At 51.0% G+C, this 13,334-nt stretch overlaps 1 protein-coding gene across 3 annotated transcripts in view; it reads right to left on the bottom strand.

The window, feature by feature from the left end:
• Positions 1–2,400, bottom strand: part of LARP1 (La ribonucleoprotein 1, translational regulator) — a 63,496-nt gene extending 61,096 nt beyond the window's left edge. Inside the window, exon 1 of one of the 3 annotated variants that reach the window (XM_032158454.2) lies at positions 1,558–2,400. In XM_032158454.2, coding sequence (XP_032014345.1) covers positions 1,558–1,993 — 436 coding nt within the window. In that variant the 5' untranslated portion in view covers positions 1,994–2,400. The remainder of the gene's footprint in view (positions 1–1,557) is intronic. The other 2 variants (XM_032158456.2, XM_032158455.2) reach the window with 2 other exon arrangements.
• Positions 2,401–13,334: the final 10,934 nt, after the last annotated feature.

Genomic DNA, 13,334 nt, shown 5'->3' with positions numbered 1-13,334 from the left:
GGAGACGGAAGAGAACACAGTTTTAAGGACTATTAGTAAACCCCAAATGTCCCCTCCTCCAAATGAAGCAACCTGAAAAGAAATAAAAATTGCAACATGCTGTTTCCCTAGGACTAGCAGTGCTTCTACTCCTTTGACGGTCAAGACATTAAGCTCCCCCTTTATTTTTGATGGTTTAAACCAGTTAGCCTCAACCAGCTACGACAAGAGAGGAGTTTTTTTAAAAGCACCAGGGCTACGACCAGAGGCCATCATTCTAACTACAAGACAAAAACCGACCCACTACAAACGGACCCAAAACCAAAGAATGGAGACCCGCCCTATACGCCGGCCGAGAGAGGAGAGTGGGCGCGCTCCCCCACCCAAGCCGACGATCTATTCTCAGCAAAGGCAGTTCAAGAGCAGACTCCATATTCTGCACCGCCTCTCTCCCCACGCTGACACGGCTCTGCTGGGATTTCCTGCACCCTTACCTCCCCCCGGAAAGGGGCACGGTCCAAAAGGACCAACACGCGGAGGAGGGAGAGGGAGGATTCGCTAAGCGCCGGTCGGCAGTCACATGCCGCTCCCCGCGCGGGGAGGCACCACGTTGTCCCGGCTGCAGAGGAATGCCGGGAAGGGGGGACGCGCACACACCCGCGCCGCGCACACGCACACTCGGGCCGCGCCGCGGGCCCGCACCCGCCTGCCACCCCCAGCGCCGCGGCCCGCGCCGAACGCCGAGGCCGAGCGGCCCGCGGGCCGCTGGCGCGGCGCATGGCGCCCAACTGTCACCCGCCCGCCCAGGCCGGCCACTCCCTCCCCCGACGCCACACGCCCCTCAAGTCGCCGCAGGCCCCTCACCCGCCTCACATTTTCCGCCAACCTCCTAACTGGCTCCCCCAGCACACTCCTTCTTAAGGCGAAATGTGCCCGGGACCGGGGAGGGAAACCACCGATTTCGATGACACGATTGGTTTCTTCTCCCCACAACTGACCTCTCAACCCGTCTCCAAATGGCGATTCTACCGCCCAATTTCATCTCCCCGAGAACAAAACTTGTTAACTTTTAATCCCCGAATCCGTGCGGCCGGCATGTACTCCGCGCCGGGCACTGGGTTGCCCATGACATATGCTCATTAAACATTTACAACATGGGGACGCTCACAACGCTACCCAAACGGGGAGCGCCGGGCGGGGTGGGAAGAGGGGCTTCCCGAGGAAGGTTCAAACCAGAAACCGTCTCCTACACCAGCATGCGGTGGGGATCGTTTCACTGAAACCAGAGCCCACCCTCTGCCGACGAGGTAGGCCCGGACCACACCGTTGCCCACTAACCGCTGCGGCCCAGGCGGTGGCCTTAGCCTCCAGGAGGCCGGGCCCTCGGGCAGGGGCAGGTCCCTGAGTTCGCGGTGGGGGGAGGGCGCGGCGACCGGGATCAACCAGGAGGCAATTTTAAAAAGTCCCGAGTCACCATGACCGGTAGCGGACCCCGGGGCCCTGGAGGTGCTGGGGGAGGGGACTCCCATGTCCCCGGAAGAAGCCCCTGGACCCAGGAGGGCAAGGAGGGAGACCCACCTGGGGGAGACTGTCCGTTCACGGTGGTCAGGACCGGCGGCAATGCGTTCTTAGTCCACGGGTTCACCTTGGGTGGGGGGGCTTCCACGAAGTCCCGGCGCCCCGCGCCCGCGGCTCCGGCAGCTCCTCCGCCAGCGCCTGGCTCGCCGCCGCCCTCCTCCCCGTCGCTGACGGCCGGGCCTTCGGCGCCGGGCAGCTGCAGCGGCCGCGGGCTCTCGCGCTCCTGCTGCCCGGTGCCCTCCTTGTGCGGCTTGGCGCAGGGCGGCCGGGGTCTCCGAGCGCCGCCGTCCGGCTCCCCCCCGCGGACGTCGTTCGCTCCTGGCTCGCCCTTGCCTTCGGGCGCCGGCGGCGGCTTCTTCCTCACCAGCCCCCCGTGCTCTTCGGCCTGCAAGAGCGGGGCGCCCCCAGGCAGCAGCGGCTCCACCTGAGTGGCCATCTGCGCGCCCGCCCCCCCGGAGAAGCCGGGCGCGCCCGAGGCTGCCTCCCCCGCCTCGAACTTGGCTAGCAGGGCGCCCGCGACGCCTTCCTCCGGGGCGCTGGGCCCCAGTCCCTGCGGAGAAGGGTCGGGGTTCACGCGAGGTGCGGCCCCCTCCCAGTTAGATGCAGCCGCCGTAAATCCGAGGCCCACTAGCGGGGCGGGGGGGGAGGAAGGCCCCCCACTCTGCGGTCCAGGCCTCCTAGGCGTGCGTCCCCCCCCGCCCGTTCCTCGCAAGACGCCCCCACCCCGAGCCCGGCAGGCTTCTAGTCCCGTCCCTCCCTCCCCCCCGCCCCCGGGGCGGCCCGGGCTTCCCGGCTCGGGGGCTGCAGCAATATGGACGGACGGGGGAGAGGCGCGGCGAGCCGAGCAGACCACGCGATCCGCGGCAGGCGGCGGGCGGGCGCGCGCCTCACGACGCGGCTGGCGAGGGGAGGGGACGGCGCAGCGGGAGCGCGCCCGCCGGCCGGGCCCTGGGCGACGGGCGGGCAGGAGGCGGCGGGAGCGCGCGCGCACGGCTCCGCGGTCCTGCCCCTCGCCCCGCCCCTCGTCTCCGATTCCTCAGAGCACCTCCCGGGCTGGGGGTAGGGACGCTCAGACCGGACGGGGGCGAGCACGTGCCTGATGCAATTCGGGAGTTGTCGGTGGGGGCGCTGAGGGGGATAGGAGAGAAGGCTGGGCGAGGAGGGGAGGTATCTTAAAGGGCCAGCGCGTGAGAGCGGCCTCAGGTGGAGCACATGGGAGCGGGCCACGCGGCCTGCTGGGCCTGCTCGTGCTCTTTAGGCTGGGTGTCAGATTCAGGGGAAGGAGCCATTAGTGTCATTCCTGACTTCCAGGAGGCCGAAGGGAGGTACCTCATCCGCCCCGAGGACGCGCCAACGCCGCTCCCTCCCCTGTGCCCGGCGGGCCTGGCCCCTTCGGTCCCCGCCCGGGTGACCTTGGTTGACTGAGCCGTCCGCACCTCAGTGGGTTGTGCTCCGCGCTTCGCCGCCGCCGGGCCTGGCCTCGACACTACCCGGAGATGGGTTCGACTCCGGGCCTGGAAGGCGAGTCCTTAGCCCTTGCGGGCAGCGGGCGCCTAGGAAGTGGGAACGGAATTACCAAAGCCCTCACCCAGGCCAGGCCCTTCTCCCTGCCGCGAAACCTTGTATTTATGGGCAGGAAATGTCTTTTCTTTCAAGTGGATGTCGTTTTTTTCTAAAGAATTGCTTTGGGCGGAGTTGAACCGTCCCTGGATTGGGACTTCTGAGATCTGAGATTTTATCCTGGCCCTGCCCCCTTACCATCTCTGCAGCAGTGACTTAAAGCTTCGTGGGCCTCAGTTTCTCTATTGTAAAATGAAGGGGCAGTGTATGACAGCAGTTTCAAACTTCAATGTACAGTCGATTCAATACTTACTGACCTCGTACTGTGGGGGCCTTGCAGGGTTCTAGGAAACGGGTTTGGTATAAACCAGACTAACAAAGTCCCTATCCTCATGGAATTTATTCTAAGGTGGGGAAAGAGACAATAAACAAGTGATAAATTATTGTCTAGTATCTATGAAGACAATAGTTAAACTGTGGTAATCAGACTAGATGGGCTACTTTTGTTTGGGTGATAAGGGAAGACTTCTTTGAACGCAGATGCCAAAGTATTAGGAATCAGGCTCGGTCTGGGACTGGACCCAGAAATCTGTGTGTCTAGCAAGATCCCTTTGGTGCTTATGACTTCACTTGGAGAAGTCCTGGCTTCTGACTGGCTGTGATCCCACGTGCTCACATAACATAACAGCCTGGAATGTTGGCCATCTCCAAAACAAGAATTAGAGCACACGACCTGCTGGATCTAGGAGAAGACTGAATGAAAAGCCCTTGGAACTGCCCCAGCCAGCAAAGCTGAGCTGTAGGATTGTTGTAACCAGTATGGGGGAGAAGTACTGGGAGGGATAGCCAAGTAATGCCATGTCTAATTCCAACTCTTGAGTTATTCAGCCTCCAAGCCTTGGCCAGCTAGCCGCACTTCCCTGGACCCCTCTCCTGGTGGAAAAATGGGGGTAAATAATGCCTGACTTGCTTCCACCCTCTGAGCTCGTGTGAAGGGTCAAGTGAGACAATGTTAGTCAAGATGCTGTGTAGATTTTATAGACAAGCCAGTACTTCAAAAGAGCTAACAAGGAAGGTAATGTTACTCAATGAATTAAACCAGGAATGTACTAAGTTCATTACATGTACTCTTAATCAGAAGGTAAATTATTGCACATTGCCACTGAAATGCACTATTTATTTATTTGAAGAGATGAGGTCTGTCACCCAGGCTGGAGTGCAGTGATGTGATCATGGCTCACTGCAGCCTCAAACTCCTGGGCTCAAGCCATCCTCCTACCTCAGCCTCCGAAGTAGCTAGGACCACAGGCACGTGCCACCATGCACAGCTTTATTTTTACAAATTTATTGATAAGTAATCCCTGAAGAGATTATTCACTCTAGACCCTCTCTAAACTTTGTTAATAAGGGACATAATTATTATTGTTGGTTGTTCTTTTTGTAATTGGAGGTAGAGAAGTACCCTCCCCCGACCCCTGAGAACTTGTGAGGGAAGGAGGGCATTGTGTGGACAAGAAACTCGTTCATGCTACTCAGCAGTCAGAAACAGGGTTGAACAAGCATGGCCAGGCCAGAGAAAGTAAGAGACCTGTGTGAAACAACATCTTGTTTTTTTTTTTTTTTGACTCTTACTCTGTCACCCAGGCTGGAGTGCAGTGGTGGGATCTCAGCTCACTGCAACCTCTGCCTCCCGGGTTCTAGCAATTCTCCTGCCTCAGCCTCCTGAGTAGCTGGAATTACAGGCACCCGCCACTACGCCCAGCTAATTTTTGTATTTTTAGTAGCGATGGGTTTCACCATAATGGCCAGGCTGGTCTCAAACTCCTGACCTCAGGTGATCTGCCCACCTCAGCCTCCCAAAGTGCTGGGATTACAAGTGTTAGCCACCATGCCCGGCTGAGACAACATCTTATACTTAGAAGCTGTTAGGACTGGAAAAAGGAATCATAATGATTACTCATTCTCCTTGTTTTGCAGATGAAGAAACCAAAGTTCAGAAAAGTGAAGTTCAAGGCCAGGCACGGTGGCTCAAACTTGTAATCCCGGCACTTTGGGAGGCTGAGGCAGGTGGATCACCTGAGGTCATGAGTTTGAGACCAGCCTGGCAAACATGGTGAAACACTGTCTCTACTAAAAATACAAAAATTAGCTGGGCATGGTGGCACACACCTGTAATCCAAGCTACTCAGGAGGCTGAGGCACAAAAATTGCTTGAACCCAGGAGGCGGAGGTTGCAGTAAGCCGAGATCACCCCACTGCACTCCAGCCTAGGTGACAGAGCAAAACTCCATCTCAAAAAAAAAAAAAGAAAAGAAAGAAAAAGAAAAGTAAAGTTCCTTATCCAAAGTCACACAGCAGAGCCAGACAGAGCCAGGTCTCATACCTGAATCTCTTTATGCTAAATCCAGTAGCTTTTTCTACATTAAAATAATGAAACTGGGGCTGGGCACAGTGACTCACACCTGTAATCCCAACACTTTGAAAGGCCAAAGCAAGAGGATCACTTGAACCTAGGAGTTAGAGACCAGCCTGGACAACACAGTGAGACCCTATCTCTATTTTTTTTTAAGTTTTAATAAAAAAATGATGGAGTTGGGATTTGAATTCAGGTTTTTTTGATTCCTAACCAACTATGGTATTCTATATGCATATATTTCTAAATACAGTCATCCTCCCTTATCCCAGTGCATGCCTGAAACTCCAAATAGTACCAAACTCTATATATACTATGTTTTTCCTATATATACTTACCTATAATAAAGTTTAATATATAAATTAGGCACAGTAAGAGATAAACAACAATAAATAATAAAATAGAACAACAATAGCCTGTAATAAAATTTATGTGACTGTGCTCTTTCTCTCTCAAAACATCTTATTGTATGTAATATTTTCTCACCACAGTTGACCACAGGTAACTGAAACACCAAGAAGCAAAACCACAGATAAGAGGGGACTACTATACTAGTAATGACCAAATAGTCAGGAGTAGCTACTTTTATTGAGTAACTAGTATACGCTAGGTTCTATGGGAAATAGTTGACATTCATTATCTCATTTAATCCTCATAATAACCCAGTGGAATAGTTATTATTTCCCTAAATGTCTACTGAGCCCCTACTATGTGCCAGGCACTACAGGCTATTAGTGCGTGTATGGTTGGTTGTTGTCTGTATGGAATGGTTATCGTCTTCAAATTACAAAGGAAGGCAACTGAAATTCAGAAAAGAAAGTAAGATGGGTACTCAGCATCATAGGCAGCAGCTAACTACCAGAGTGGGGTTTTTCAGGGTGTTCTATATCACCAGGCCTTATTCTTACTCACTGCACCACTCTGTACAGCCTACCTCTCTTCCCTCCATTGCCATGTCCGTAAGTATTTATGGAGAATCCCTCAAATACTTAGGCCTCAGGAAGATACCAAACAAGTTGAATCCTATCTTTCTAAAGGGTAAACTCTAATTAGAGGAACCAAATAATTGAGCAATATTTAACCTGTGGCCAAAAAAAAAACAGAGAGGCCAAAAAAAGAGACAAAATATGCTTTAGGCAGAAAGTGACAAGGATCAGGTTAACTTGTGCCTAGAGTTTAAACACATCATGTGCTTAAACACTAGGCCAGGTGCTGTGGCTGACACCTGTAATCCCAGCACTTTGGGAGGCCGAGGTGGGAGAATTGCTTGAGCCCGGGAATTTGAGACCCACCTGGGCAACATAGTGAGACTCTGTCTCTACAAATAAATAAATAAATAAATTAGCCATGTGTGGTGGCACATGCCTGTAGTCCCAGCTAGTCAGGAGACTGAGGTGGAAGGATTGCTTGAGCCTGGGAGGTGGAGACTGCAGTGAGTTGTGATTGCATCACTGCACCCTAGCCTGGGCAACAAAGTGAGACCAGACCTTGTCTCAAAAAATAAAACCCACCAAATTAATAAAATGGGTCCAAATACCTATTTGGGCTGGGTGTGGTGGCTCACGCCTGTAATCCCAACACTTTGGGAGGCCGAGGCAGGTGAATCTCTTGAGCCCAGGAGTTCAAGATCAGTCTGGGCAACATGACAAAACACCATCTCTACAAAATAATACAAAACATTATCCAGGCATGGTGGCACACACCTGTAGTCCCAGCTGCTGGGGAGATTGAGGTGGGAAGATCACCTGAGAGTGGGAAGTTGAGACTGCAGTGAGCCATGACTGCGCCACTGTACCCCAGCCTGGGGAACAGAGTGAGACCCTGTCTCAAAAACAAAACAAAACAAACAAAACAAAACAAAAACCTATTTGTAATTAATTATATGCTTGTTTGCTCCTTGTGCTGACAACTTCCTAAAGAGAGACACAGCAGGCTGCATGAGAGACTAGAGAGCTCGGAGAATTGGTTTATAACCTGGGTCCCATCTCTGAGTTTGCTGAATGACTTTGGGCAGCCTCCTGAGCCTTCCATCCATGAAACAGGAAGCATACCTGCCCATCTGGCTTATGGGCAGGAAGAAAATGCAAAGTTTACATGAAATTTTATTCTATTGGAGGGGGAGCAGTGAATAGGTAAAGGAAGGAGGAATGGTTCCTTGAGTTATCTGTGCTTATTATGATGGAAAATTTAATATGCCTGGATATGTACTAGTTTTATTCCTCTTTGAGTTTGGTTTTCCAAAGAGCCTTGTGTTCCTGGAAGAGCTTGCGCTAATCACTTACTTCTGCTATGGGGCCCCTTGGGTATGAAGACTCTTATACTGACACAGAGTGAGTGGAGTTAGCAAAGGGAGGGGCCTTGGCCAAAAAAAACAGTGCCAGCTGAGGAGTGTTTTTCAAGACCCTGAAGACTCTTGGGCCTTCTGGCATATGTCACATAATTATTTCAGTTCTTGGGAAGAGGCTCAGCCAGGATCTCCTCTTGTGAAGGAGATGTAAATGGCAATAGCTAACATACAAGGAGGAGGTGGGGTGGGGACTGACTGTTTTCATAATTCCTCGTTTAACCCCCAGGCCGATCCTTTTCCATGACTATCCCCACTTTACAGATGAGAAAGGAGGCTCAGAGGAAGAGGGGTAGTCAAGGAGGAGGATGGTTTGCAATGAAGAAGGTCTGATAAATAACTTGTAACACACTCACCCCTCTGAGTCAGAAACAAGTACTATCCAAGCCTCTTCTCATCAGTTCTGCCTATGCAGCCTCTTCTCCCATCCCCACTACCCTCCCTGGAGTTTTGTACTTCTCAAGTTGTCCCGTGATGGGCTTCCTCACTAACTGTACTCCCACTGTGATCCAGTCTACCACACTTGCCTGTGTCAGCTCTCTGGCTCTATGATGGACTCAGGCCCTGCCTCTGCTTTGAATCTCCACATTCACACCCAGCACAGCCTGACCCTAACTAACCTTCCTGTCCTACTGCCTTCCAGCACGCACCCTACACTCCAGCAACAGTGGACCACTCACCTCTTCTTTAACTCAGCAAATATGCATTGAGCATCTACAATGCACCAGATACTGCTAGGCCCTAGACATAGAAAAGTGAGCAAAACAGACATGTTCCCTACTTCCCAGAAGTTTCCCATGTAGACCCCTGTGGGCCCCATGTTTTCCTGTCTCCATTCATATAACATAGCTATTAATAGTGAGGTCATGACTGTGAATCCTGGCTCAACTACCTTGTGACTTTAGGAAAATATTTAACTTCTCTCTAAGCCTCAGTTTCCCCATCTGTAAATTGGAAATGATAATTCTACTTATCTCATAGAGCTTCAGTGAGCCTTTAGTGAGATGTATATAATAGCACAATGACATTTATAGCAGACTATATGCTAAGTAATATTCCCTTTCATTACTTTTATTATTACCGATAATGCCTTTCTACTTCCACTTGTCCTGAATGCTACTTGTCCTTCAAGGCTCAGCACCAAATGTCAACTTCTTCACAAAATCTTATTTCATCTCCATAGTTAAAGTAGATTTCTCTGAACTCTTATCTCCTAGAGGCAGTTTTCCTAAAACACATATTTTTCATTTTCTCTACTCAGTTATGGTTACTTATGAGAATGCCTTATTCATAAGTAACCATAAGGCAGGGATTATACCTTATTCATTTTAGTGTTCCTTGGAGTACTTATCAATGGTGACTTAAACAGAACAAGCCCTCAGTCTTTTCTGAATAAAGGAATAAATGAATGAATACAGGATCACTTCTGATTGCATCAATGTTGTGGCAACCAGAGCAACGCTGTCAAGGGCCAAGTGCTAAATTATATTTATATATACGTCTTTTGTAAATGATAAAATATAATATAAAAATAAAATAGGCTAACTTTAGCAAACTGGAAAATTTTTTTAGGCTGAGCACAGTGGCTCACAACTATAATCATAGCACTTTGGGAGGCCAAGGAAGGCGAATCCTTTTAGGCCAGGAGTTCAGGACAAGACTGGCCAATATACTAAGACCCCATCTTTAAGAAAAATAAAAAAGAAATTAGCTGGGTGTGGTGCTGCATACCTGTAGTCCAAGACTGAGACAGAAGGATGGCTTGAGCCCAGGAGTTTGAGGTTGCAGTGAGCTATTGATCATGCCATTGCACTCCAACCTGGGTGACAAAGGGAGACACTGTGTCTTTTTTTTTTGAGATGGAGTCTCGCTCTGTCACCCAGGCTGGAGTGCAGTGGCACAATCTCGGCTCACTGCAGTCTCCACCTCCCTGGTACAAGCGATTCTCCTGCCTCAGCCTCCCAAGTAGCTGGGATTACAGGCATGTGTAACCATGCCCAGCTAATTTTTGCTTTTTTTGAGACGGAGTTTCGCTTTTGTTGCCCAGGCTGGAGTGCAATGGCACAATCTCGGCTCACCGCCTCAACCTCCACCTCCCAGGTTCAAGTGATTCTCCTGCCTCAGCCTCCTGAATTGCTGGGATTACAGGTGCCTGCCACCACATCCAGCTAATTTTATATTTTTAGTAGAGATGGGGTTTCACCATGTTGGTCAGGCTGGTCTCCAACTCCCAACCTCAGGTGATCCACCCGCCTCAGCCTCCCAAAGTGCTGGGATTACAGGCATGAGCCACCACATCTGGCCTAATTTTTGTATTTTTAGTAGAGACGGGGTTTCGCCATGTTGGCCAGGCTGGTCTTGAACTGCTGACCTCAGGTGATCCACTGCAGCCTTTTTTCTTTTTTTTCTTTTTTTTTTTTTGAGACAGAGTCTCGCTCTATCACCCAGGCTAGAGTGCAATGGCACCATGTCAACTCACTGCAACCTCCGTCTCCCGTGTTCAAACGATTCTCCTGCTTTAGCCTCCCAAGTAGCTGGGATTACAGGTGCCCGCCACCTCGCCCGGCTAATGTTTGGTTTTTCTGTTTGTTTGTTTTGAGACGGAGTCTCGCCCTGTCACCCAGGCTGGAATGCAGTGGCACGATCTCGGCTCACTGCAACCTCTGCCTCCTGGGTTCAAGCAATTCTCTGCCTCAGCCTCCCGAGCAGCTGAGATTACAGGTGCCCAAATGCCTGGCTAATTTTTGTATTTTTAGTAGAGACGGGGTTTCACCATGTTGATCAGGCTGGTCTCGACCTTCTGACCTCAAGTGATCTGCCCTGTGTTTGACTGAAGTGCTGGGATTACAGGTATGAGCTACCAAAGTGCTGGGATTACAGGTATGAGCCACCACATCTGGCCCATTTTTTAATTTCAGTTTTTTGGTAGAGACACTCTATTTTGTCCAGGCTGGACTTGAACTCCTGGCCTTGAGTGATCATCATGCCTTGGCTTCCCAAAGTGCTGGGCTTACAGGCATGAGCCACAGTGCCCAGCCAGTGACCCACTTTCTATTTGGATCACCCTGTATTTTCCAAAGGGCTTTCATGGAGACAGGATAGACATGATTGTCTTTGGTTGGCAGCTGAAGAACTGAGGCCTATAGAAGTTAAGTGACTTGCTCCAGGGTGCCGGGGCAGCAAAATCAAGATCAGAACCCAGGTCTCACCCCTCCCATTCTAGATTGTGACACCACATCACAAGAGACACAGATAGTATTCATAGAAAATGCAAAAACCACACAGTTGGACAAACTCAGGTAACCATGTTTAAGCATTCCATGGTCAAGAAACATCCAAATTCATGGAGACAAGTGGAAATCAGAAGGCAAAATGGGGGCAAAAGGAAATTTCTTGGCAACATGACCATAACTAGTCACACGGTGAGACTGGCCAAAAGAACCGTCGCTCAGTCAAACACAGGAGCCAAGCTCCAAGACAGAAGGGCCCAGCCCTAGAGAATAGTGTGGAAACAATAAGGGACAAGACGTGGTCCCTCCCGCTGGGAACAAAACACCCTACACTAGCACATTGTTCTCTTCACAGACCATTTGCCTGTCCTTCACATGTGGCACAGAAAAAGGGGAAAGGGTTTGATGTCAAAAGAGTTGGGTTTAGGCCGGGTGCGGTGGCTCACGCCTATAATCCCAGCATTTTGGGAGGTCAAGGCGGGTAGATCACGAGGTCAGGAGATCGAGACTATCCTGGCCGGCCAACATGGTGAAACCCTGTCTCTACTAAAAATACAAAAATTAACTGGGCATGGTGGCGCGTGCCTGTAATCCCAGGTACTCGGAAGGCTAAGGCAGGAGAATTGCTTGAACCAGGGATTCGGAGGTTGCAGTGAGCTGAAATCGCACCATTGCACTCCAGCCTGGCAACAGAGTGAGACTTCGTCTCAAGAAAAAAAAAAAAACAAAAAAAAACAGTTGGGTTTAGGCCCAGCTTTGCCCACTTCCTAGCTGCGTGACCTCAGGCAAGTCACTTTCTTTCTCTGAGTTTCAGTGTCTCCATCTGTAAAATGTCGGAAAGGGAATCGCTGGGTAAAATTCATTATGTCTTTGAGAGGATTAAATGAGCCAATATTTGTGAAAGTGTTCAATAGTCTCAGCTCTGCCACCTACCAGCTCTGTAACCTTGGGCAAATTCCTTTGTGTCTCTCTGTGTCAGTTTTCTTGTGTGTAAAACGGGGATGATACTAGCACCTACCCCTGAGGATTATTGTAGGGACTGAATACACCCAAAGTACTTAGAACAGTGCTTGATATACAGTGAGTACTGAATAAATGTTTGCTATTATCATAAAGGGGGTAGTGGTTACTGGCATAGAGTCAGGAGAAGCATTCCTCAAATCCCACAAAGAAGGTGGAACAAGTGTCACCCCATTTTAAAGATGAAGACACTGAGGCTCAGAAAGATGAGGTGTTTTATCTGAAGTCATACTGCTAGTTGGTGGAAACTCCAGGGCTTCTAAAGATTGCATATCCTGGCCGGGCGCGGTGGCTCATGCTTGTAATCCCAGCACTTTGGGAGGCCGAGGCGGGCGGATCACGAGGTCAGCAGATCGAGACCACGGTGAAACCCCGTCTCTACTAAAAATACAAAAAAATTAGCCGGGCGTAGTGGCGGGCGCCTGTAGTCCCAGCTACTCGGAGAGGCTGAGGCAGGAGAATGGCGTGAACCCGGGAGGCAGAGCTTGCAGTGAGCCGAGACTGCGCCACTGCACTCCAGCCTGGGCTACAGACCAGGCGCGGTGGCTCACGCCTGTAATCCCAGCACTTTGGGAGGCCAAGGCGGGCGGATCACGAGGTCAAGAGATCAAGACCATCCTGGCTAACATGGTGAAACCATGTCTCTATTAAAAATACAGAAATTAAGGCCGGGCGCGGTGGCTCACGCTTATAATCCCAGCACTTTGGGAGGCCGAGGCGGGCGGATCACGAGGTCAGGAGATCGAGACCACGGTGAAACCCCGTCTCTACTAAAAATACAAAAATTACCGGGCGGTGGTGGCGGGCGCCTGTAGTCCCGCCTATTCGGAGAGGCTGAGGCAGGAGAATGGCGTGGACCCGGGAGGCGGAGCTTGCAGTGAGCCAAGATCGCGCCACTGCACTCCAGCCTGGGTGGACAGAGCGAGACCCCATCTCAGAGAGAAATTAGCTGGGTGTGGTAGCATGCCACCTGTAGTCCCAGCTATGCGGGAGGCTGAGGCAGGAAGATCACTGGAACCCGGCAGGCGGAAGTTGCAGTGAGCCAAGATGGTGCCACTGCACTCCAGTCTGACGACAGAGCGATACTCTGTCTCAAAAAAAAAAAAAAAATTGCATATCCAATGCCCTTTCCCCTGCAGATAATATTCCAGCTATTGCAACCTGTCAGTCCTCTGGCCAATTTCAGCCCACAGACACATTTGTTTGGTCC

Source organism: Hylobates moloch, unplaced genomic scaffold, assembly GCF_009828535.3.
Source record: "Hylobates moloch isolate HMO894 unplaced genomic scaffold, HMol_V3 SCAFFOLD_6, whole genome shotgun sequence".
Classification (NCBI taxonomy): Eukaryota; Metazoa; Chordata; class Mammalia; order Primates; family Hylobatidae; genus Hylobates; species Hylobates moloch.
Note: the sequence above shows the minus strand (reverse complement) of the source record. Positions and strands in the feature narration are given on the sequence as shown.